Source organism: Falco peregrinus, chromosome 14 (assembly GCF_023634155.1).
Source record: "Falco peregrinus isolate bFalPer1 chromosome 14, bFalPer1.pri, whole genome shotgun sequence".
In the NCBI taxonomy this organism is placed as follows: Eukaryota; Metazoa; Chordata; class Aves; order Falconiformes; family Falconidae; genus Falco; species Falco peregrinus.
In genome coordinates, this window is record NC_073734.1 from 24,784,683 (window position 1) to 24,811,549 (window position 26,867).

Below are 26,867 nucleotides of genomic sequence, written 5' to 3' on the forward strand. Positions count from 1 at the left end.
ATAAAAACCTGCTGTCTGTATCGCTGCCATCGGCGACGACCGCACAGGAGCTGAGAAGGAAGAGCCCAAGCAAGGCCCAGCAGCCGGCTGAACCCTGCGCAGTTACCGTATCAATAAAAAGCTGTTTTGTGGCCTTTGCATCCGTCAGCTTGGAGCAGTAAGGAAGGGATCAAAGCAGCTGGGTTAGTGATCTCAGCACCCTCCAGAACGGGAGCCTGGCTGCTGGGGACCACGGGCCTCACATCCAATTCCTCTTAGATGAGGAAAATCATTTCCCTGGATGGAAATCTGACAGGGACCTCCCGCTCTTGAAAACCACCTCAAGCAGCACCACACAGACGGAGAGGAAGGACAAGGTAACCTGAACCACGGAGCTTGCTGCAAGCATTCCCTGCCCCGTGCCAGCACAGCAAGGCCATCACCTCTGTAAGGGCAAAGGCAGCGTAACGCGGTGGGTCAGTGATAACCGCTCCCAGCAAAAGCCGTGACAGCACTTCTGTCAGCCAGGAGGAGCATAAAGCTTGTCTAGCAGGCTGCTCGCACTGTGCTTCCTGGGCAGGGAGCTCACCCTGCTGAGGGCAGCGAGCCCTGTACAACACTACGCAGATGCAGCACGGACTTCGAGCCACGAGGTGACTGGTCCCACGCAGGGAGAGCGGCACACGCCTGGTACTTTCACAGACACCCTGCGCTCAGCGGGGCTCAGCCACCTACGGTCTGGCAGCGCCTGGAGAGCGGGAGGTGACCCAGGGGCAGGGGGCACGTTTCACTCAGCTCCTACCGCCTCAGGAGCCTGACAGTGCATCCATGGATCCAAGGCTCATCTTGCAGGTCTACAGGGGCTCAGTGCTCGTCCACCAAAGCTCTTCTGCCGTGTAGCTCTCTGGCCTTTACAAACACCTTGCAGCAGAGCAAATGCCTGGTAGGAAGGCTTATCCCCTCGCTGCTTTGGCTGCTCTAGAGCCATCAGCAGTCAGAGCCAGGCGTCCTAAGCCCTGGCTCTGCACAGACCAGCGGGAAGCCACAGGGACAGCAGGAAGGTGCCGGCGCTGCCCTGCTGACCACCGGCCCTTCCTAGCAAGTCCACGGGGACCAAGGGGGCTGGAAGAGTATTTGTGCCCTGCCTTTGCGGTGGGTGGCAGGAGGAGGAGAAAGGAGCCGTACCTGAGATGTCGCAGTAGACTGTTTGTTGATAGACTCGGGCTTCTCGGGGTTTGAAGATCACGTTAATTTCAATTGAAGAATTTGGCCAGACATCTCCCTCCTAAAACAGAAGCAGACAACAAACCATTTATCCTCAAACATTACATTTCTTGTTTTCAACCACAGCCCTGTAAGCCTTTATTTAGAGCATCAATGAAGAGCAAGAAGCAAACAGCACCTACCCAGATTTGTAAGACTTTGGAAGCAGCTGCAAAAAATGTCAGTCCCTTACCTTTACTAGCACCTGGTAAAGGCTTTTTTTTTTTTTTTTTTCCCTTAATTAGGGTTCTAATAAAGGAACCCAACTGGCTGGCTTCAGCAAATCAAGCATTTCTTCAGAAGTACCAGCTGATCTAAGCACAAGGCACCTTTTTCCTCCAACCCTTCCCTTACATCCCTGTCTCCCTGTGGCCATGGGAATGTTTTACCAAGATCAGAAGAGAGTCAGCAAGTCAAAAGGATTTTTCCATTCTTCGTTACAAACGTGCTGCCTCTTATACCCTCAACCTGTACGTGCATGTAACTCTTTAATGGATTCTGGTGAGTCAGGGCACTCGGCACCAAGCAGAACAAGCCCTCCTGGGGAGCAGTGAAGACCAGGCTCCTCCTGCCCTGTGCCGCCAGCACTGAGCCAGCTCGCAGGCTCTTCCAGCTGATGGATGACCTGAGAAGGGAGCTGAGAGTCACATGCAGCCCGGTTCTCTCTGCAAGGTGCGTACATCCCTGTTTCCCTGAACACAGGCTCAAACAAGAAGAGATGGCATTTGCTTACAGCTCCACACCTACTACAACCAGCAAGCTCTTTTCCTTGCCAGGCTCTTGCTCCAGGATTTAAGTCTGGCCCATGGTACCAGCGTGTGGGCAACTGCTGCTTCCTCAGGGTCTTCATTCTCTCCCCCTCTCTCAGAGTCCTGGCACTGGTGCTCAGTCCAGGGAGCCTCGTCATGTGTTTTCAGAGACATCCCTGGCTTCTAAAGGCTCTTGCTTCTTGCGACTGCTTTCAACAAAGGCACCACTGACATCCCCTCAGTCCCCAGCACTAAAAATGCTTCTTCATCCATTTTTTGGCATAAATATATGCATCTCTGACAACCGTAATAATATTTTAAAGCAATGAAAAAGATTAGCTTATAGAAGACCACAAAAAGAACAGTTATTTTCCTATGCACAAAGCTTGATACTGCTTGCTGCTGGGTATCTCCGTACTTTGTCCAGAAGAATCTTGAACTGACTGGAGCCTCCAGCACTGCTGCATCATAAATATTAAACAACTATAATACTTCCCATCAACTTAGCACATAGAGCTCAGAGGCCAGCCCCCACAAAAATTAAAGAGCTATGACATGCTGAGTTACTGGGCTGCAGCTACAATGATTCCCTAATGCACAGCCTGCTCAGAGGGAAGAACAGGTAGAGAGAACCGTTTCCAACTCCAACAAACCAAGCGTAAGAACAGAGAAGAAAGAATAAAGTCACCTGGATTTTTCTCAAAACCTAGAGAAAACACTTTGCCAGATCAAACGGACTTTGTGTTTCTACCCAGCAAGCAACTGGAGGAAGACGAAGCATTACTATATGATAACACACTTGCTTGAGGAAGCAAACTGGGGACACCAGCCTGCAACCCACAGCCTGCGTACGAGATACCAGATCTCTCGGGTCCTGCTGGGATGCTGCACAGACTCAAAAGCGTCCAGAGAGTAATCTTGAATTTACAGGAATAAAAGCCTTTGGGGTGCTGCTCCGAACAGCGTAAGCTCTGCTACACCTGGAGCTTGCCTAAGCCGAGCCACTGAGAAGAAACACTCAGATGACGGATTTCCCTGGCTTGGCTAATTAGAGTCTAATAACTCGCCAGCGCTCCTCACCCAGCTGCTCGCTGTATGTTTAACAGACTGAATTCAGTGGTCTCACCCTGGGCAGGCAGTCCCTGGGGAGGGGGGGGTGCATTAGGCAGCTGCTTGCATTTGCTTCCAGCCTGACAGCTGCGGCTGAACACACACCCCGGCTCACCGGCGTTCTGCGCTCCTCCTTAAAGGGCGCTGCGTGGGCTGAGCTGCCCAGTGGTGCCCTTAGATCCTCCAGCTGCGGGGGTCCTCTGCCCAGAGAGCTGCTGACAGCCCTCGCTCGGCTCCTGCGCGACAAACTGTGCCTTGCCAGGCTTACCAGCACCACCCGCCACACAAACCATCGCTGCTGCTGTGCTGAGGAAGGACGTTAATGAAATGCTGAGAGTGGTGACGATGTTTGAGGTCTTCATCTTAGAGGGGCACCAAGCGGGGAAGGAGAGCGCATCCTGAGCCTTCAAACCAAATCTCTCCTTCCACTGAGGCCAGAAAACAAGCTCCTGGCAGCCTAAGGCAGCAGTATCAGTCTTTCAGGTCAACTATCTAACAAAGTACTCTCTTGCTGCTCGTTTCTGCTGGATCACAAGCCAGTGGTACTCACTGGTCTATTTTATGTGCTGCCATCAGATATATTGGCCCTGTGGACGCTTCGGGGCAGTTTGGTTATTACTCAGAGGCTGACAGAGGCAATACATCTCCCGTTAATGGAAGCAAGCGTAACACAATTCATAAGCAAAAACAAAGCTAAGCAGGAAAGGAAGAAAATTAAAAAGAACCATTGGCCTGATGAATATGTATCTGCTAACAACAGCGTGCTTTTCCAGCTGAGTGAGTTTAGCTGACTTTGGGATTCGATGAACTCCAAGGCCAGCACATCTGTGACAGAAATACAGCCAACACTGTGATCTTACCCCCACTTTTCTGGAGCACAGTAACAGAAATACATCGTGGAGCAGGGATAGGGACAGACTTGACAAGGCAGGGAACCTTGGGAGGTGGTGCAGAGCCAGAAGGCAGGGACAAGAGCAGGAGATGACAAACAGCCCACGCCTGATGCTGGTGACAGCTCTGTCTTGCTACGAGCTGCACCCCCATCACCTGCCCTGCTCTAGTCACTGCCAGTCGAGCTTTGGGTGAACAGGAGGACTAGGACGGCAAACTTCCCTGCTCCCCCATGAAGCTCTGGCAGCCAGACAGGCTGATACTCGGTGTGCCCAAGCCCCTGATGTGACATGCACAGCAACGATCCCGACTGCAGCAGTGAATACACCCGGCAAGACACTGCAATGACAGCAGGGAGGGGGGAATAGAGAACTTCATAAAAAATCAGTATTTCCATAAATTCCACTTCCCTGTTTTACTGCATACAGTAACAGAGGCACAGCAAGGCTCTGACCCACCGCGGAGTCCACCCAGGCTCCTGCGGTACTTCCAGTGCTCCTCTCAGGGCAGCAAAAGCCTTCCAGGAGCTCCTCGGGGGCAGGGCAGCACTCTGGGGTCCAGTTTCTCCAAGGAGGTCCCAGCATACAGAAGGAATAAAGGCTGAATCTTCAAGGCCTGAGTGCCCAAAGTGCACAGGAGAGAGGCAGGAGGATTCACACTTACAAACTGGATACACCTAGCCTGGATCATCCACCGGGAACCTCAGGCTACAAAGCCTGCATTCCCCTTGAATGCAGAAGCTGAACATCCCAGGTTCTCCACCAACCTGGGACATCCGACTCCTGCGTCAAAGGCAGGCAACGAGGATACTCCTCCTCCCCAGAGGAACCTGGACACCTTTGGTAGCCCTCACACCACACTACGGGTGGGCCAGCCCCGGCAGCGCATGGCTACGTGCTATCTCATAGCCCAGAGAGCAGCCTCTGTCCAAGCCCTGGGCTCTCTGCAGACACTGAGCCCGAGGCCAAGGGCTGCCCCAGGGAGCAATCCCTTCCAGTCTTTGCAGCTTCACCCACCTGGTTGGGGACAGCAATGCCCACACTTACCCTGTTCTCAGGTGAACAACTCCTCTTGCCGCAGAACTGCCTTAGGCAATCAAGTCGGCTTCAGCAGCCTTTCTCTCCCCAAGCTGGGACCTGTCCCCATGAAACCCCTGTCCCCAGCAGTCCCTACGCATCTAATGGACACCATGAGATGGACCCTGGCAGAGCCAGCAGTGATGTCCTGCCTGCTGCTGGGTGCCAGGGCTTATGCCCAGCAGGACATTTCTGGAAAGAAAACCAAGCCTGCCTTCAGCTTTGCAGAAGACATCTGTAAACCAGCTCACAAACAAAGGCAAGGTCCTGTCAGAGCTGGCTACCCCGGCCAGGGCTCACTGTCCAAGGCTCCCTCTGCTTGCAGGCAAGCAGGCACAACAGGCAGGAGAGCACTATCAGGGCTTTGCAATCTGCTTTGCCTGCCTGCGGGTCACCACATGGGATATGAGACATGGCCCATGACACAAAGCCCGAGCTGTCCTGGCCTCCTCCCGTTCCTGCATCACTGCTGCTGTCAGAAGGAGAACCGGAGCGAGGTCAGTGTCCACATGGCATTTGTCTGACACCAGAAAGGGATCCTGGCTCAAGATAACCCAAACCACCCAAGATAACTCCACGTGACACGGAGGAGTCGCTACCAGGCAATGACAGGACAGTGATGACTTGTCAAGGTGAGAGCAATAGAAAAAAATCCTCGTCCTCCCTTTCCTCTGGTTTCCATTTCCAAGGAGTCAGCTCCCATGTGTCTAGACTGTGACTTACAGCTAAGCTGTGGTGGGGAAGGTGCAGCAAAAACCAAGGACTTTGGCCATTGGTAGCCACCTGGGCTTCTACCACGGCTGCTTCTGCTGACATACCATGTGTCTTTGCAAAAATAAATCAAATCGGAGACACGCTCAGAAAGCCAGACTTACACAACAGCTTGTTTCCCACAGGCTTGGATGGCTGCTCAGAATGTTCATGGTCACATGCTAATTCCAAAATCACTGCCTCCTCTTTTCTGTTACTATTTTCATCCACAAGTTAACCCCATACAGGCTGAAATAACCTGCTGCAGCTTCCACAGAGAGCAACACCTGGCAGCTACTGGCCTGCTTACACAGCAAAGCTGCTGCACAAACCCTGCAAAGCCACCCTGCCCAGAGAGCCTTTCCAAGGCTATCATCCCTCCAGGGGCCTCCTAACCTCTGGAAACCTCCAGCCACTTGTTCCAAGGGTTTGATTGTTTCTATAGGGTGCTCCCAGGGTGATAGGTGGGAAGAGCAGCAGCCGCTTTTGGCCAGAAGGTCCGAGGCAGCAAGGTCCAGGCTCTGACGGGGCCCCTCCAGCAGATTTACACAGCACTGCCAGAAGGGGCCTGTCCAAGCTAAAAGTTACGGGGCTGTCACCGGGGAGAAAGTTGTGGAAGTCGGCAGCAGTGCATTCTTAGATTTTACACTTGATAAAGAGGAAAAAATACTAACATCTGATGTGAAGACACCCATATGCTGAGGGGGAAGACGGACACGAGCAAAACTCTGAATGTGAAACTCATTGTTCCATAGATCATGGAATTAATGGGAATCAGATTGATAACACTGGACAGGACAGAAGGGGAGAGACTCCTGCAGTATCCCACTTACACTCAGTCCTAGAGCAAACTATAACATCAACACAGCCATTTAGGAAAGGTTTCCACTCAAGGCGTGAGGCCAGGCTACACTCTGGGTCCGTACAGCGCTACGTGGAGCGCCAGGACTCAGTGGGCAGCCAGGCTGCTGGACCTCACCCTAATGCACTTCAGGAGCCCAAGAGCAGGTTAAGCTCGTTATGGAGGTATAGTCGGCTGTACTGGAGCAGGAGCCCTGGGACACGCTCCAAAACCAGCTGACACACTGCAGGATGCTCTTCATGTTCAGCTGATCAGCTCCCACTCCCTGCTACAGCCCTGCTGCTCCGACACAGGCTCTTGGTCACATCACGCTGCTCTCAGCTGCGGCGGTGTGAAACTGCAGCTGTGCTGACATGGGGGGCTCTCAGCCTTGTACGGGCTATAGGAGCAACCAAGAAGAGAACACGATCCCCTTCCTTAAAAATAAATAATAAAAAAATAGTTTCACCTATTTTACAAGAAAGAAGAGGCTAAGATTATTCTAGGGTTTGCTCCAAGATGAGAAGGGATTTTACACTGTTCAGACAGCAGGCACTCATCATCTCAGACCACGCAAATACTCAGAATCAGGGCTCTAGTTAATTGAAGGACATGAGGTTTTGTTTGCATAAATACAAAAGCAAAATGTTTTCTCTAAGTGTGCAATAGAACTCAAAAAAGTCCATTTAAACCCGCCAGCCTTGCGTGCAGGCTCACAGATGACGCTGGGAGGGAGATTCAGGCATGGTCTAAGTCCAGATTATATGAAGGGATTGGTCTTGCTGCAATTAAACTTGGGCTGAACTTGGCCTCCTTTCCGTAGAGGACCTTTTCATTCTTCGGTATGTGAACTAATACTCATGGTTAATCCCCATACACTACGTGCAAGGAGCGCCCTTATATATAATCATCGATACCTCGGAACACTGTCAGGACGCTTATGAAGTGCCCTTAATTTACAGCCCTTGCAGCAGAGCTCAGCTTTAGGCAGGCTCTCACCGCCTACCAGGAGCTTGCAGTTTAGAAATGCTTTTTGCAACAATCTCTCCCAGCCTCACTAGAAACCTCATGTCTTCCCTCTTGGCACATCAAGACACTGATGCGGGGATCTGCCAAGCGACCTCATTCAGGGAGAAGGAAGAAGAGGAGGAGGAGGAGGAAGGGAGGTTCTCAGCTATCACTTACCACTGGCTCAATGGCAAAAATATGGTCGGAGAAAAGCATAGAGTCTTCCTGCACCTTTGCCCTCTGGTTCTGGAAGGCACGGGAGAGAAGGGCAAGGCGTTCTTGGAGCGTGGGGTCCACCGCGCGCTGCTCGAGAAAAGAATTCCTCTCATTCTCCTCCTGCTTCTGCAGCCTGCGACAGCGCCTGCAGCCATGGGGAGACAAAAACCAAGCAGATCATTTAATAAACAACATATTTGCAGAGACTGTCATGTAAGCGCAGGAGCAGCAACGCACTGGGGGAGGAAGAGCAGCAGCAGCTCAGCAAGGGGCTGACCCCAAGCCACAGGGTCCCAAGCAGATCAGGTTATCACTCCTGCACTGGCACGGCAGGTACTTTTACGCCACACTCACAAGCTAAGAAAAGGGTTTTGAAAGCTAGCAGCCCTCAGGAGAGCCTCCTGGCTCAAAGCTACTGTCACGACTAATGGACAACCCACCAACACCCTCAGATGGCTTTGTTGCCCGTAGAGGTGCTCGGGGGAGACGGATGGAGATGAAGGAGCACCCACTGCAGTGCTTCGCTGGGAAGCGGAGAAGCAGCCGGGCTTCAGCTGCAGGTTACCAGCATCACTTGTTTATCTTCCCTTTTGCACCGGCAGGGATAAGCAAACTGGCTGCTCCGTTGCCTACACTGCCATCCAGCAGAGGATCCCAGAGCACTTGCAAAGCAAACTAATGCATTCGGGCATCGCATCACTTCAGTGAAATTAATGGGTTTAGGTGCATGAAGACAGAGGCCCTGAGAGCTTTGCCTGGCATTGAAACAGAGCAAGGTCTTAAAAAGATTAGTCAGGATGAGTTTGGTACTGTGCTCTGGGTGATGCTCTCTTTGTGTTGAGATAAGATAGAGATAGCAGGGCCTGTTCCCTCCCACTGGCCATGTTAAAGTAGAGGAATGTACTCTGAATGATTAGAAAAGGTAAAAGGAATGTACTCTGAATAATTAGGAAAGGTTCCACTGAGGATGTTAAAGGAAAAGTCAGAAGATCATTGAACACAGAAAGTTGAAAGGTTTACTCCACCTAGATCCCACCTATTATGAATAGAATGATTAGATGTTGAAATCAAATGAATATGTACGTAAAGATGTTGTAACCTCTCACAAAAACTGTATAAATTACCCGACTTCTCACTGAAAACTTCGGAGCTAGTTTGACCAGTGCAAATCAGTAGCTCCCAAGTGCTGCACGAAATAAATACCTTTGCTGCTTAAAGACAAAATTAGTCTCTGAGCTGTTACTCTGTGCCCTTTTGGCATCAGCATCAGCCAATAAAGAAGTCAGCACCAGCATCTCTGAATCCAAACCCCTTACATCCAGCCTTGAACCACTTCACCTTTTTCCTCTTTTTGGCCTTCTCCACAGAGCTTTGACACAGGTCACCTCTCCCTTACTTGGTAGTTGTAGCAGCGATCATTGCAGCGTTGAAAGCTCACAACCAAGAGGTGAGAAGGGAGCACTGCTGCAGAGCACTTGCTTCCCAGCTGGCACGTTGCTGTGCCCCCTTCACACTCCAGTCCCCTGACCACCAAGAACCAGCAGGTGACTACTCAAGGGGGATGAGGGGAAGGCTCCGTACACAGAAAATCGAGGCAACACGCTATAAACAGGACAGCAGTCACCACCCAGCTGAATTCCAATACAATCAGCAAGGAAACAGAGTCACGGACGTTCCTAGCGGCACACAGACAGAGCCTTGGGCAGATGCTGTCACCAGTGCCAAAAATAACTTTTTTTGGCTCGCTCCCAGTGGAGTGTTGTGGGAAATGTTTCTCCATGGCTGACCTACAGCACTGTGCATGAGGAGGGCTTCCAGCCACCGACATGAGCAACCCTCAACTCAGCCTTCAGCAACGGACAAGAATCCCACCGCTACATCCCAGAAAGTCCTGCAGGAGGGAGACAGAGCAAACACCTGGGTAGACCTCATGATGATCCAGGTCTTTCTGGGTGACAGGCAAGCACAGGCTGCTGCACTGCCTCCTCCCATTGTCAAAGTCCTCTCTGCTCTCAAAAGATCTCAAAAGCTGCTCCGACAGCAGCACAGTGGCCTCGGAGCCATGACCACCCCTAAGACTGCAAGTAAGGAAGAACAAAGCGCCCTGGTCACAGTAAAGAACACAGGCTGGCACGAGATCAAGTGTCACTGCAAAAAAATTGGGGAAACACGTTAACTGTGGCGAAAGCTGGTTGCTTCTGAGGGGAGAAAGGATCACTCAGGGTCCCATCTGTGACGGGCAGCTGGGGAGAGATGCGAAAAGAATGGCACAGGGAAGTACTAAGAGAAGGTCATGAGATTTTTTCCTTTAGCACACTGAGCTTGCACCAAAGTCACACACTGTGTAATTAAAAATAGAGAACAGTGGAAAACTAGTTTTGGCCTTCAAGGCATTTCTGACCTAATTACATTGAACTTTATTGGCTCAGAAGCCCTTAAAAAGCGCTCCAGTTTAAGGCAGTTTCCTGATCAGCTCTGGGTTCAGACTAACTCCTATACACCTACAGCCGTCCAAGTCTGAAAAGTCACACAAGGACCCCCTACATCACCCCAGCTTTGAAGTGTCACTTCCAGTGCCTCCCCCTGGGCTATAAGTGTTTCCTTGCTGCCCCAAACAGAACTTCAAAGCTTCAGAGACACCCTTTGGAGAGCCTGCCCCACCTCTCAGCACCATGAAGACACAGGTGCTAAAGCCCAAAGCCACTTCCAAGTCCTGTCCCTGCCTTCCCCGCAGAACCCTCCACCTCCGAACTCTCCCCAGCCCCGGAGAAGGGGCAGGGATACCTCGTTGTGCTGGAAGCCGGGACAGCGGGAGGCAATTCAGCATCCTACAGCCGGATGGCCTCAACGTTCGGGGCCAGCAAAGCACCCTGCCCTGCGCACTACTGCAAAAGCAGGCTGAAGAAGGTTGCCATCCTACCAGAGCTGGAGGGGAAGAAACTGCAGTGAATATCACAGCAGGCATGCTGCCTGCAGCTGTTAGGTGCTACTGCTCAACGCCGTCCCAGGTAAGGAGTGCCGACACTTTCCTCAGCCTCACAGACCCCCTGCGAGCCCAAGGACCTGGCCTCACTGATTTAGGGCTCCCACAGATGGGAATTTGCTCTCCGAGGAAATGCAGTCATTGCAATCAACCTTTCCTTTCCAAAACATCAGCTGGAACATGGATGGAACCGGAATGGGAAGCACCGAGCTCCATTACCCTGAAGCCCAGGGACACAGACCCGGATGCGGTGGATGCTTTATTTCTCCTACACCATCCAAAAAAGCACCAACATCCCTCTGAGGCCGTACAGTAGTTTCACCCCTGGGCAGTGTGTCTTACTGAAAGGAATCTTTCCAACGAACCTCAGCTTCTCCTGATCCTCCTCCTCTTGAGTAAGAAAAGCCTTCCACTGGAAGTGGGCTATGATTTTACTCCGGTTGTGGATGACCACGCATCTGTGGTTTGACAGCGTGATGTAGGCCTTCCCAACTGCCAAGGAGTTTCTGTCCAGCCTGATGTTGACATCTTCAGCGGCTCCATGAAGGCTTGTGTGAGTATCTTCACCTAGAACAAAGCAAAAGGCAGACATTGCTCATCGCCCTTGCTGATGGGAGTACAAGGAACAGAGGAAGCCACAGGGAACAGAAGTGTCACAGCTTTTAGCTGTGTGAGCAGTTCCACAGATCAATATATTTATTGCATCCCGAGAGCTGCAGGTGTACAGCATGAGGATGTCCTGGGCACAACCTTAAGCACCTTATTTCTGGGTGAGCTTGTAGACATTTATCCCCAAGGCAACACTATCTACAGGGAGACGTTTTCAGTGTGCCCAGGTGGTTCTTGGGTCGCCATCCCACCCGGGTCACAGGGAATTCTGCATCCAAGTCATTCAGGTGACTCTGAGGAGGCCCCACCTCAGTCACGGCTCGCCCAGAGTCTCCTGCAAGCACGCCACCAGTGTTGTGTCTCTCCTGATCCCTTGTTGCCAACATGACAAGATGCCTGGGGCATGCAGGCAGAAGAGGGAGGTGAAGAGAAACAGGCAAAGTGACAGCCCACGGCAGGATGGGACGCAGATGAGAACTTCACTGTGTTGGAGCAGCAGTGCCCTCACTTGCTGTGGGTCTGTGAAGATAGGTCAGAACGAGACTGGTGGGGCACGGCCCACGCCAACCTGCCCATCACAGCCCTGCAAGTCCATTTCTTCTGCCTGGAGCCTGTCGCTGCCTACGCCCCAGCGTGCAAGTCTACACCGAGTATTCCCAAGCTGTCCCACAACCCGAGCGAGCACGCCTTTGCTTTCCACCTCAGCCCAAGCTGAAGAGGAGAGAGCCCCTGGCTGCGCACGGCAGCCGATTAATGCCTGGAGTCTTGCTGGAGCACCCGCCAGCACTTCAACCTCCAGAAGAGACCCCCACCAGAGCGTCCCTCACTGCCAGAGCTTCCAAACCTTCATTCTTCCCAACCAAGCAACTCCTGGGAGTCAACTAAGCTCAAACTTGAGCACCGAGCCTACTCTGCCTGTTGCAGGTGAGGGCCTCCCAGGTGAGAAGCAAACCACAAACACGAGACATTCTCCATCGAAATGGCACTTCTGTGGAGCGTGTTTAAAGCCTCAGAGCCAGCCCCAGCTGAGAAGGGCAGCGACCCGGCCATCCCTGGAGAGCATCCCTCTGCCGAGGCAGAGCCTTCCCCTCGCTGCACGGGTTACAGCAAGGCAGCCAGGGGATGGACCTGCCTTTCCAAGGCTGCCACGCAACAGCACAAGGGGAGAGCTGGCTGCCTACTGGGTGGACTCCTTAAACCCTAAGCCAGACACAATACAGCGAATCACAGTCGTGCCAGGAGAAAGAGAGCCCCTCTCTTGGAGGGAGGTTGGGAATGAATCACCCTTCAAATAGATCTCTGCAGCCATTCCTTCACCTCCACACATGGAGAGTTCAGCCTTCGTGCCTGTATAACCTCAACCTCTCTGCTCTCAAGGGAGCAGAGGAGGAGTGGGAGGGATTCATGGCCAGACATGAGTTACGTTTCGAGAAACAGCAACGTCTCCAATGACTGGACAGCCTGCTTTCTGTAACAGACAACTCAGCGTACAAAAATAACCGAGGTTCAGGAGCGTTACAGAGGCAGGCGTGCTTTATAAGCTTGCCTTCCCCCTCCGCTGAATCCTCGGCGTACGTTGGCAAGCAGAGGAAGCAGGACCCAAGAACTGGGAGACATGCACAGTGCTTCGAGCATGCACAACTCCGGTTCATGGAAACATGACCTAATGCTCTACGAGACAACAAACTACTGCAAAATAAACTCCACGAAAACTATCATGGTCTCACTGTCTAAACCCATGGCCACGTGGGTCTTGAAATAATGGGTATAGTCCTGATCTTCACAGCCAAGCTGAAGCCTTTGAAATTTAATCGTTCTTTCTGCCCTTCTCCAAAGTACAGAGCAGCTTCTATATGAAGACTGAACAGGATTCCTCAACCTAGAAATCACACAAGAGATAGGCAGGTTTGTAAAAGCACAAACAGCCTGGGAAAATCTGAAGAAGGAAAAATTTGTCACCATTTGTCGTAAAACAGGAACCCAAGGGCCTGAAATAGTATTAGAAATTACAGAAGTGTAGTACCAGCACTTTCCCAAGGAATATTCCTTCCTTTGGAACGTACTGCCATGGGAGCCTACAGAAGCTCATAGCTACAAACCCACAAAGCAACTGGACAAAGGTTTGGAAGGTAAAACCATCAGAAGTGATTAAACAAAGATGAGAATAAAGCCTCCAGCACAGAAAAATGCTAACTCCAGGGCCCACGAGGCAGAAAGCACATGCACTGCCTGCTTCTACACGCTTTGCTAAGCATCCCCTACTGCTGCTCTCCTGGAGAGGAACCGGGGACACAGACACACTCACGCTCCTGGCTGCAGGCACTGAGGATGCTTCTGAAGGCTGGAGGGCTTTGCTGGAGCACCTTCTACCACAGAGAGAAGGATCTGGCATCGTGCTGACTGTCTAAACCCACAAATCTCCTGGCACAGACGAGCGCGCACAGATGCCAGCGAGTCAGGAGGGAGCAGCGCATCTTTCTGCCAGGCAGATAAACTGACACAGAGCGGAGCTGTCAGGGTTGGCCCAGGGCAGCTGCAGGCTTCATGTCCTGGGTGCCAAATTAGATGTGACATTTCATTAAGACTCTTGGTTGGTTAGTATATAAGTTTGGGGAAAAAAAACCCAATCTCTCTACTGTAAGAGCAATGTAGCACTAGGTATTTCACTTGACAGGGTAATGTCCACGGGTCTGTGGTTTGGGATGCTTTGCTGCCATGAAAACAACATTTACCAAACCTAGATGTACCTGCCCTGTCATTATTTACACACGCCATCTCATTACAGGCTGTCAGTTCTCTCGTTCTTACATGCTTTTGATCTATTTCCTACAGACAGCAGGACACAGCTCACTCTGCAACCTGAACAAGGCAACACTTGAACTTGAAATTAAAATGAGAGGCTTTTTAGACAGCAGTAGGGCAGATGCTTTGGGCTGTGCACTCCTGAACGACACTCTATGAGACAGCAGGAACACCACCATGTGTTATTCCAGCGTCCGTCTGCATGGCTATGGACACTGGCATCTTAGCACACCATGGTAACTTTTCACTATCTAAAAGGAAGAAATCCAGCACTGGGTCATCCTCTGTGGAGCCTGTTCTGCAGGAGGAGAGGAAATTTACAGAAGAGCTAAAACATCCTTCCAAATTCTTCTAACGCTACATGATCATCCTGGTGCAAGAGGGAATGCTTTTCAAAGCAGTACAAGTTGTTCTTAAATAGAAAGACAATTTCTTTTCGCCTGAAAGTATAGATCAATGAATGGATAAGCAAACCTTTGAACAAGATTCCCAAGCCAATTTCAGGTTTTATGAAGAATGCGTTCCTAGCATTCAACAGCCAGTACCTTCCTCCATTGATTACTGCTCTAAATATTAGGAAGCTGGTAGCCAGATTGATTAGACTGAAGAGAAACAAAACAGCACTCTGCTGCACTTTGTCTCCACCAAAACAGTCTTCCTCTATCCCTGTAACTCCCTCCTCGCTGAATTTGGATTTTAAATCTTTTTAGGAGCACATGACAGTCAATTTTGGAATATTTGGGTAGCGTGGAAAGCAAGTTTAATTTGATTTGCCCAGTTTGTCAGAAAACTATGCCTGGCTCTCATCTCTTCTAAAAGACACAAGTCCTGCTGCTTTGTCACTGAACATACAAGCAAGCAATGAAAGCAGAGCTCTTCACTCAGAAGGGTGTCACTGTACCTCCACATCGACCCTCTAACTAATTCTTTGGCTCCTGCTACTATCGTGATACCCAACTGCCTCACCACCGCCAGCATATTCTGGTTTTTCAACCAGCATGCAAAGGTCTGCTGGTACCACTTCACCGCTGGAGAAGGGAGTCACTTCACCAGGCTAAGCCACCTCTGGAAAGCGAGAGGAGTCCCCTGCGGCTGGATCCAGCCCTCCCCACCACATGCCTTTTGCTGCACCTCCCACAGAGCTACCTCGATCAGAGTCAGGGGTGCTGCTCTGAGCTGTTTTGCTGGCAGGAAGCTAATGGCATCACCTACGAGGTGTGCTGGGTCTCTGACAAAGGCCATCTGCCAGTCCCAGCGCTGGTATTTCCAGTGCTAGGGCAAAACACAGGGCAGTGACAGTCATTTTTAAGAGTTTCTCTGAGGCAGTGCTCATGAGCTACCTTCAGACATTATTAAAACCATCGCATTAGTTACTCCAGCCCTAGGAGCAGCTTCTTTATAAACCTCACCAGAAAATAACTGTTGCCAACACGGGGGTTTCTACAGAACCATTGCCCAGGCTACAACAAAGCTCAGAGCACCCTAATCATCCCTGCTGCCACAATTCATGCTGTCACCGGCCAGCAGTCCCCAGCAAAGCCCCCTCTGAGCCCACGCAGCCCATCGCAAGGAAAGGATCTGCTACCCCAAAGGCATCGCAAGCCACCGTGAGACAACAGATGGGGAGGAAAAGGGAGCTGGAGAGCAACGAGCAGCCACAGCATCTACGGGACAGGTCGCAGGCTCTTCAGACGGCTCTCCTGCACTTAGGAGTCACCTTGCTGTCCACCAGGCTCCTTGTTGTGCATCCCCCTGTAACAGAGCACCCAAAGTATTCCCCGTTACCTCCTACGCACCGTGCTTAGGAAGGGCTTGTTACAGGGTGAAATACTCCAGCACAGGAACACCTGGGAGCCAGCGCAGAGGCTTTGTGCTGCCCAGCATGAAGGAGTCTCGCAGAATGGACTGAAAGGACAATGAAACTCTTGGATGATGAAAGACAGCACTGCCGCAGATCCAGGATGCCGTGGGCTATTTTTAATCATTACTGCCACTACAGTCATGATACGCTGGGGTACCTGACCAGCTGAAATATCCCTTTTGGCCCACAGGGAAAAATAGGGCAGAAACCTTCATTCTGATTGCCTGACAAAGACATGCTCAATACACCACTTCATTAATCAATCACCCTTCAAGCTACTCTTCTGCTTGTCAGCAGACGTTGATTGATCCACAAGGTAAGGAGACTAACGAATGGTCTGTTCTGCCCTGAAATGCATCCAGAGTTAATGGCACTTAAGAACATGTTAGTGATTTCCATTGATGATAGAAGAGACAAGCTCAAGTCCAGGATGCCCTGCAAGAGATGAAAACTACATTCTTCCAGAAATCTTTCACAGGCTAAGAATGGGGTATGCAGCATCACATGGAAGTCTGCTTCTGGGGATGAACAAAACAGCCAAAAGGAGACTTTTGACCTCCAAACGACCCTCCTAGCACCCACGCCCCAGTGTGCGCTCATGCACTCAACTCCACGGGTTGCTTTAGCAGCATTTTTGTCAGAAGGGGTGTTACATAGTTTTGGAGATATAAAGCCATTAAAAAAAATACTCAAGCAAATTAAGCACAAACTTAATTCCCCTTCATCTACCCTCAGACCATCTGTCTTGAAACACCAGGCCCTAGAGAGGGGGCAAAGGCCATACTCTGTTTGCAAGAAATATAACAACCTTCTCTAAAACAGTATAAAAAAAAAAATCATTATCACAAGCATTTGTGGAAAAGGGGAACAAAGACAGAAAACAGTTGTTACCTGTTAGCTGATCTGACATAAAGGAACACTTTGGAGACCAATCATACTCACCCATCAATCGAAATGATTTGAAATATAAAAGCCTACATAACCAATTAGTTGTATCAAGTATTAGTTACCAATCCTCAGTCCATTGCAGCGCTGCTACGATTAAGATGCAAAGTCAACATATAATTGCACAAACTCCTATTTACACATTTTTTTGCCCACAATACGTGCCTCCCTGCACTTGCTTTGAAGCAGACACACAAGAACATAAACATCCCACAGGAACCAGCCAATCCTGCTGGGAATTCTCACAAGCGAAGGAAGAAAAGCACAACACGCGCTCGTGACCTGAGACAAGCAGAAAGAAAAATCCCTTTGCAAAGTTCTTAAATGCCTGATAGTCCAAGGAAAAGCTAAAGCAGCCTCTTGTAATAACCACAGCGTCAGAGCCTGGCTTACACCTTTGGGTAACACAGGAAAGATCTTTAAAAACTCACGGTTTCTCGGCATCTGCTAGCACTAAACACAAATGAAAATACTGGCATCAGTTTGTGCACTGCAGCGAAGCTTTGGAGCCAAGAGAGGCTGCTGCTTAGGGAAGCAGAAGATTTTCCCCACCTCTTTGCACTGCTAAGAAGCCACTACCAGCCTGCCTGGTGTTGAGGGAACGGGGAATTGCACGGTGATGACGAGCGACAGACCTGACCAGCAGTGGCACACAGCAGTGGCCACCAGAAGCTTAGGGGCCGTTGCCGTGAATTTAGCTCGATAGTAACCCAACACCACTGCGACATCAGAGCCCCTGTGAACACTCACACCAGACCAAGGTTAAAACCAGAAACAGTTTTGGCATTCCCACCCTGGTATCCTGCACGACACAGGCACAGCTCAGGTCAAGATGCAGCGAGGCAGAGGGTTTGCTCAGGCAAGTCCTGAGCCTCCTCCGCTCTGGCTGGAGTCAGTACAAACCGCGAGGGCTCAGCAACCTGAGGGATCTCAGGAACATGAAGCGCAACACAGCAAGGGCTGAACCTCAGCTAAACCCTGCTGCCTATCCACATCCATCAGTGGGTTTGCAGAGAAAAAAAGAGAAAGAAAAAGGCTTGATCTAGAGGCTGAGTCAATAGGATTTTCATTTTGTTTTCAAACAAGTTCCTGGAAGCTATTGATTGCAGTGCCAGCCTGGCAAGGTGACAAGACCCTCGGCAGAAAGGGGGTTCTTAAAGGAAAGAGAAGAGAGGCATGCAGAGGTGGTTGTTTTCTCCAAAGTCTGCGCAAAACCACAGATGACTATCACAGCGAGGTAATGTTTTACCCTTGTGAGTAGCTGAGATGCCCAGAACTGATGGCACGTCCGTGCTACCGTTACTTGCTCAGCCTCAAACATCAAGAAACACGTAGGGCTGGGATTTAACAAGCTCCTGCATGCGTACAGTGGCCACTAACACACCGCCAAGCCCTCGCCGAGGTGCCTCATTTACCAAAGTAAGCTGATTCAGCTAAGGTCAGCAGCAATTTCAGCTGAAGAAAGGGATTCAGCATCCCAACACATCGACATTCCCGGCTGGCAACCCCGTGCTGATGCATGCAGGAGCTGAGCAGTCACCAGCACCGCTGACAGTTGCCCTCAGCCCATTTGCAACGCGATGCAGCCCCTACTACAGTTTCCCACCGTGGCAGAGATGCACAGGCCGTGCTTGCCCTGCTGCCAGCCGAGCACACCCAGTTCTGTAGTTGCCCATCATCTTCACCAAAGGGCTCCGACACATCACATCAACTCACTGTCGTGCCACAGGTGACTGAAGAGCTCCACAGCAGCTCCCTAATTAATCATGGTTCAATAGGCCTTGATGGTTCCTGCGATCTCATGCCTTGTTTCCCCCCTTTTGTGATGAAACCTCGGTGTTTTCTCAAGCTGGCGGTTATCACCCACCGCTCCAGAGGCTGCTGCAGCACAGAGAAGCTGCCTGTGGTTAGACCGAGAAGGGCAGAGGCACCTCAGGGCAGTGGCTCCGGGCACCCTGCGTAGGGCAGAAGACCCAGATCCTCTTCTGATATCCCCTGCCACCCTGAGCATTGCCACCACACTAAACACAATGATCCCCAGCCAGGTCTTCCAGATCTACTCAGCAATTATGTCTTTTTTGTTATGATTTTTTAGGCTTACGTTGCCCTAAGGAAATCTTATCTATCCTGCAAGTGTAGGTGCTGGCTTAGAGGAAGGGGAAGCTCAAGGCCAGCTCATCACGCTTGCTGACCAACCCAAACCACACATCCCAGGAGCCCTCCACTGCTCAGTACCAAACCCCCCTGCAGCAGCCCCCCGCGTGCGGGCAGCCTAAGCAGCAGCTGCTGGCCAGCCTTCGGGACTGGGGGGCTGGCGGGACCCTGCCGGGGAGGAGACTCGGCAGGGCTTGCTTCTCCACTCTGCAGGCTGGAATCAGCACCCCTGGATGTGTTGAACAGACACCCAGATGTGGTGCTTCGGGACACGGTTTAGGGGTGGGTTTGGCAATCTGGGGGTAAGTTGGACTTGGTCATCTTCAAGGTCTTTTCCAACCTCCATCATTCTATGATTCTACGAGGCTGATGGCATTTTGCCCCACACCTAGCAAGCAGCAATGGGGAGGAAACAGTGCTGGGGACCCCCTGCTGTCAGGGCCAGGCAGCAAAGCTCAGGGGCAGGGGAACAAGCAGCCAGACCCCTTCCTGACCCAGGGCAAGGCAAGCTCTGCTCCACATCATCTCCAGCTCCCAGCACGCTGCACTGAAGAAGCCCATTTATCTGCTCTCTCCTGCTATACAGGAATAACCTGAATTTGGCAGAGAGCAAGTTTTGCTCCCAGGGCTCAGCAGGGGAGACATGACTTCATCCACTTCCTATGGGGACAGTAACTAAGCCAGCACTGGAAAACTCAATCCCATGACAACTACAGAGCCAAAAGCAGACCCTGCTCACATCTACTACCTGTTCTTGAAATAAGCAATTGAGGAGCCAAGGCTGAGCTCCCCCATCTGTGCCCTGGGTGTGCAGAACCACAAAGGATGCTCTGAGCCTGGGTCTGCCATCCACAGCAAACAAGCCGAGATTTCCTTTAGCACAGCTCCTGCTCAGCAGCTGTCAGCCCTCCCCTAAGTTGTGGAGGAAGCTGAGGGAAAACACAGTATTCATCTGCCAAACACCCAGATGGTTCCTCAGCAGGCTTTTAGCACAAGGCCAGAGGCTTCCAGTGGGAATAAAACCACTGAGAACTACTCCTGAGCCACATGTTACCTCTTCTGGGGAAACGCTTTCTGGGGCTCTGCACCAAAAGGAGACACAAGAGTAATGGAACAGCCATTCCTGCTTGAGGGCTGCCTCCCCTCTTGGCTATGCTGTCTCCTAAAATTCTCCTGTGGGTACGGGCTCATCTCCCCCCTCAAAGAGGGCGAGATCCTGCCCCCAGGCTTTTGCTTCTGCATTAGACTCACAGAGTTACTGAAAGAAAGCCATTTGCATAATTACTTTTATTACTGACAGCAAGAAAAGCATCTCAATATATAGCGTCTGTCAGCCATGCACAAGCTCAGTGGTGCTTTGCTAATTACTGAAGGCTCCTGTGCTGACAGAGAGATCCCAAGGGATGCAGCAACCAATGGGGAAAAACTGCACAGAGGAATTTCAGTGCCGCACCACAGATCCCCTGGGCTAGAAGCGTGTTGTAGCGCCTTGCCACAAGGGCCAGTGGGCAACACAGGCACCTACATACAGGCACAAAATCCGGTCCTGCACCTTGAAGGCCACCCATCATATTATACTAGGTACTCTTTGGAAACAGGAGTCTAACGGGAGTCAAGATTTAGGGAGCTCCAAGCAGAGAAGTGATTCTCCTCCCACAACTCCAAGCATCTCTCCGGCACCTCCTGTCTCTGGCAGCCTCCTCTACCTCCATGGAGCACCTGCCGTAGACAGAATTGTTTCTGGATGCTGTCGGACAGGTGAATTTGTTTTACACCTCCAGCACAGCTCTGGGAACCCATCATGCATCTCCTCAGCCACGTGCCCCTGAGCAAAGCTCACCTTCCCACACTGAGCTGCTGTATTGCTGGCAGGTTGCAATAAATGTTATTAGTGCAGCAAACTGGGTTTGGTGTACAAACAGCAGCACTCAGGGCAAGCAGCTTGGCCATCATCTCACTTGAGCATGGCTTGACAGCTGAAAGAATATCTAAACTTTATGAATACTGACTTGGTTCAGACTAGGGCTTACCTCCATAAACTTGTTTTCCCACATCCACACAGTCCATGCAGGGTGGGCTAAACATCACCTGGGAAGGGCCAAGTGACCGATAGAACTTTCACGCACTGAAACGTTTTCCAAACCTGTACGACTGCTTCAGAAACCCCTACCAGTACCATAATCTGATGTTAAGGTGCTGGACAGGGATGTGCTGGGGCCCACAACAGCCCAAGTCACGCCCATTTCACTATGAGCTGGGATTTTTCACACCCACACACACATACATAGGGGAAATGGAGGAGTTTAGGCATGTAAAGCACTGAAGGACAAGTTTTCATTGCAAATCATTATGCTCATAGCAGCAAAGACATTTGCTCCACACTCATCCATCACGTTTGTAGCAACAGGACACCAGCACACACAGTCTATCCAGGGGACAGTACCTGTACTCCTAACCAGTCTAAAGGACATGCCACTTAAATCAAGCAAATCATACGCAAGGGGAAAAAAAGGGGAAACAGCCTTATTCACATGCAAGAGAACCATGCCTGCTTAAGCAAGGCTAGGGGCAGATCTGACCTAGCCTCAGCAAAACTCAAAGTAATGCAACATGCACCTGGTCCTGCGTAAGTCACTCTAACAATGGTGTGATCCATTGAGAACTACTGCTGCCTGCGAGCAAGTCAATACTGATACACAGCAAAGCCAGGAAAATGCCTCCCAGCACCTCAAACTGCTCTTTTGCTCTTAGCGCTTCTGTTCCACAATAAACAGTCTGTGGGTGACTCCAAAAGAGCGACCCAGCTGCTCTTTTTAGGTGAGTCACAGGGAGCCTGCTGTAGTGCCGGACACATCAGCCAGGGCTCGCCACACGAGCTCAGCTAACATTGCCTGCTGCTCTGCACTACCCCTGCGAGAAGCAGCTTTTAAGACTGATTGATTACATGTTTCTGTTTCACTTTAGCAATTAATCTCAGCAGCCTTTTACTTATTTGTAGGCTTCAAAGCTAGAGAGAATCCCTTAATTATCCCCTTGCTCTCCTTCCCAGTTCGTAGTTTATTTAAAAAAAAACTGCAGCATTGTACTGGCAGGCAAGAATGAAATCCTGGGTTCGTCTCCCAGGGAGCTGCACATGTTCCTGGGAGATCACCAGCAGATGGCTTGATTCCGTGGCCCAGCCACACAAATCACTTTTGCAAAGATTAACCACTGAGGAACCGGTCATTTCAGTAGGAACAAGACTCAGGTTTTTCAAAGCAAGCCACGAAGATCCTGGCCCTGATTATTCACTCACTCTGTTCCGTCACAAAGTATAAACCCTACAGCCCTGATCTCTAGTGTAACTACCCACCTGCCCCAGAGAAAAATCTAGCCCTCTGAGTTTTAGCCTATAGATTCTCTATAGGCATACAAATAGGGCAATTGTTGTGCTTCCCTAGCTGACATTTCAGTAATTCTTTCAAGAAACTGTTACCCAAACCAATAAACTTCTCTGAGCGAGCATAAACCATTCTCTGTGAATATGTCATTAACTGAAAAATATTAAGACAAAACTGCAATAAGCCATAAGGCTACAGAAGCGTTTGGAAGATACAGGTGCCTTTGTAACTTCTACAAACTCAAGACAACTAAAATGCTCTTTGCCGGGCTAAAGCAGCACACAGTATCACCTCGGTTAGGACATCACGCTTCCCAGGACCAACGCTGAGGAACAGGGACAAACCAAACCTCCCTCTCAGGCGAGAGCAAACACACGCCAAATGCATTCATGCAGCTGGGAAAGCGCCTTGTTGGGCACCACAACATACCCCTGCTGAGCCAAGGCCGACAGAAGCATTTTATCGTCACACCTTCTTCTAAAGATTTTTCCCACTTACTCTTGAGTAACGCTTCAAGCTGACAGTGTTTCTGTCTCCTACCCTAATATAAATTTTATACCCATCTCAGGAGGCAGCGAGCTCTTACTGCCAAACCCCAAGAGCCCTCAAGTCCTGGCTGTGCTAGTCCTGATGTCGTGAGCTGTGGGATGTAGGTGGGTAGAGGGCAAAAACAAAGAAAAAGAGTCTGTAGCAACAAAAACGGAGAAGCAGTACAGGGGACAGATGTGTAAGAGACAGCGGGCATTGGAGCCAGTCTGAGAGGCACACATTCCCACGTACGCTTTAAACATAGCGCTGTCGAGGAATAAAGCTTCACACATGCATATGCACACCGTAATGGAGAATCACTGATCCTCCTGCCTCCAACTCAGCAACTCCCAGCAAAACAGGATTCCAAAAAAACTCATTCCTGCTTGAGGGGATCCACTTTAAAAGACCCCCTAAACACCGATTATTTGTCACTTTCCTTTGAAGCAAAGCTGGGACAGGGGAGGTACACCTGGAGAGGGAATGAAGGTGGCTCAGACAACAGGGAATGATGGTAGATGACAGGCATGGGGGGTGCTGGGTGGAGAGCACCGTGCTGACACCAGCGTCCCCCAGGGAGAGACCAGCACGCAGCCACACAGAACAAGGGCACACTCAGCCTTTGCCCCTAACCTGCTCACTTGAAGCACCAAAACATGCAGAGGTTTTGAAAGAAAAGGGTTTAGAAGGAGTCTGCAAAGCAAGTTTAACAGTCTTCTGCTTTGAATGGGCTCTGTTTTGAAGGACGCAGAGCGTGGGCACCATGCAGTGTCCAGCACTTACCTGTGTCATAGTGAACTGTCAGGGGTCTGGAATAATCACCCGTCTTCTGTGGGTGGAAGTCCACTGTTACTTGCACGGCATCACCAATCCTAAGGGTCCCAGCAGAGGGATCAACAGAGAAAGGGCTGCAACACAGAGATGCACATCAGGATTATTGTGGGAGATTTGGGGACTATGTTCCTTTGGCTGTCTCGTTCACTCCAGCTCACCTGTGCAAGCAAGCAGCAAACAAACCACAGTCAGCAGAAGAAAAAGAGAACAGACAGTATCAGAGACTGAGCCACCGACTCGACTCCTGAAGAGCTCCAGCCCTCAGAACATCCTATGCTATAAAACGACCTCATCTCCCCCATACCCTGCATCCAGTTCTCTGCAGCAAGGCTCAAGGGTCTGACTGCTAGCGATACGATCGGAGGAGGGTTTTTGAAGAGCACGGAGATGGTGAGGGTTATTTGCATGCACAGCTTGACACGGACTTCCTCAAGAATCCGTCTTTTCCTGCCACCTATACACCTCAAGAGATACAAATGTCAAGGCAATGCCTGTCCCAGTGAGATTGCAGCCTGGAAATCAGACAGGGAGAAGAGAATTTCTTCTTGAAGACCAGAGAATAACTGGAGTTTAACTTGCAGAATTCGACTCTCTTTTTTTCTTTTTTTTTTCTTTTTTTTTTTTACCTTGAAAGCATCCTGGTTTTGCCTAAGAAAGGGCACGTTTTATCAGCGTTTCAGTGAAAGCTGCTCTAAGCAAAGAAAAATCTGTAGGAGTGCAAAGGCACATTAGAGTGATACAATAACAAGGAAACAAGACACAAAAGGAGTATCCCATTTACAGCCTGAACAATTAAATCTCTAGCTAAATGAAGCACCATCAACAGGAGCATATCGAGGCAAGTTTAACAGGAGGGTTTTGGTGTATTCACAAGCAATGCAATCTGGGGCTCCGGGTTGTAATCCAAGCTTGGTAACTGTTTGCTTGGCCCGCTGGAGGAATTCTGTGCAATGTGTTGGAAATAACTATGAAAAGGTATTGGTGTACTTTGGATTTAACACAAGCAATTATGATTTGTGGCCAGGTAAACAGCTCTCGGCTGACACATAATTCAATCCTTTAACGCTTAGGGAAAAGTCGGATGCAACACGCTCCTGCACAACAGCAGCTGGGCTTTGTGGCTCCTGTACAGCCTCACTTAGAGAAAAAAGTTATTGGCTTTAGTGCTTTGCTGGTGGTCAATTTGTCACCTCAAAAACGCCTTCCAGAGAGTTTCCCAGTGATTAGGGAATGCAGCACACAAAAATAACGAGAAAAACTGGAGCCATGCACGAGCTGAGCTTCATTCATGGAAGTAGTGACAGCTGATGAAATTGCTGGAGTTCCTGCTCATTAAGGAGATATTGCTGCAATTAGGGGCCTGACCTGCTCCCATGACAACAGCAAGAACATCACCAGTGACTAATGGGGAAGCACTGGGCCTGCAATGTTTACGTGCTGGACCTGAGACACCTGGGAGGGAGGAGGAAAGCCAAGGCCCCGCCAGCCTCAGAACTGGATTGTTCTACATGGCCCTGCACCTGCACTGGGGGTTGTGCTTGGTTATACTGGGCAGGGCTCTGTTGGTGCTTGGCTGGCATCACTGCCTGCTGTGGGAAAGGCACAGAAAAATTCCCCCCACCTTTTTTTTTTTTTTCCCTTTCTTTTGTTTTTCCCCCCCAGAAACTTTGCCAGAACAGAAAAGCTGCCGGTTAAGGGCCACACTTCAGCACTACCTCCCATCCCATCCCCTTGTCTGCATACCCCTGCCCCCAGATAGCTGGGATGGGAATAACACTCCCGAGGATGACTTCAGGGGACAGCCAAGAAAGAAGGTATCTTCCTATCTTCACATTATCAGAAGAAGAGGATCCCACCGAGGTCACGACTCATTCTCAGGACTGAGAAACAGAGCACAAGTCAGACACCGCACCTCCTGCCTCCCACCCCACGTTGTACCCACGGGACAACTTTGTTACTGCTGTCGCAGGAGCCTGGTATCTCTCACGTAGACCTGGTTCTCCAAGACCCAGAGGGATGTAAGCTCCATGCTTAAACTGAACTCTGAATTTCAGTCCACATCACTAGGCTGTTCCCTGCAGCCTACAGATAAGAGATGCTAAGGCAACGTCTCTGACACACTAATAGCCAAATGAAAACCACTGCCAAGAGATGAAGCTGGCAGGCTAAACTCGGGCCTTCTCTCCATTAATTGTGAGCTGTTCTTTAGGATAATTCTTGTCCTGTTAGATCTACCCTGTTAGTGAATCACTACTGCTCCTGAAAAAACAGGAAAGATAAGGTTTGGAGGTTTTTTAACAGCTTCTCTTCTGACATCCTTTTTAACTATGTCCATTTGTACGTTTGCTTTGTTGTACAACATCTAAACTGTCACAGGTCCAGATCTCCCAACGGTGCCTTGCAATCCCCAGCTTGTATAAACTCATCTAGCCGCCCCAGCCTGAGGGAGACCTTCCCCCCAGAATCTGCTGAGATCTTGCCCGTTACTGCCCTGCAGAAAGGGAGCAACACCAGACTAGTAAGAAATTTCATAGGGATCTGTTCTGGCATTTACATCTTGCTTGCCTTCACCAGGCATCAGCTCCCCATCCTGACAGCTGGGCAAAAGTTAAGTCCCATGAGGATACCACCGGCAAAATACTCCTGACAAGTCAGAAACACAACTGACAAGCGAACAAAGCTGACAGTTCTGTGGCCCAGGCTCTCCTACTATCACTCTGCCTTCTCTCCTGCAACCATAAGTTTAGTCAGTGCAGCGTGTGAGGAGGCTGCAACATACTTCAAGTCCCACGGTATGCTTCTCTTCTACAATCCAAGAACTTTTTAGTCCACTGGTGCCTTAATTTGCATTATAAAATCATTTGAGTTTCTGAGAATTTATTTCGTTA

General features: G+C 50.3%; 1 protein-coding gene across 1 annotated transcript in view; it reads right to left on the bottom strand.

Moving 5' to 3' along the window:
* The window catches only part of LOC114011973 (hydrocephalus-inducing protein-like), a 94,206-nt gene that overhangs the window by 35,200 nt on the left and 32,139 nt on the right, over positions 1 to 26,867 (bottom strand). Inside the window, exons 7-10 of the mRNA XM_055819072.1 lie at positions 23,929 to 24,053; positions 11,232 to 11,433; positions 7,845 to 8,028; positions 1,165 to 1,264 (exon numbers count right to left, since the gene is read on the bottom strand). Coding sequence (XP_055675047.1) covers positions 1,165 to 1,264; positions 7,845 to 8,028; positions 11,232 to 11,433; positions 23,929 to 24,053 — 611 coding nt within the window. The remainder of the gene's footprint in view (positions 1 to 1,164; positions 1,265 to 7,844; positions 8,029 to 11,231; positions 11,434 to 23,928; positions 24,054 to 26,867) is intronic.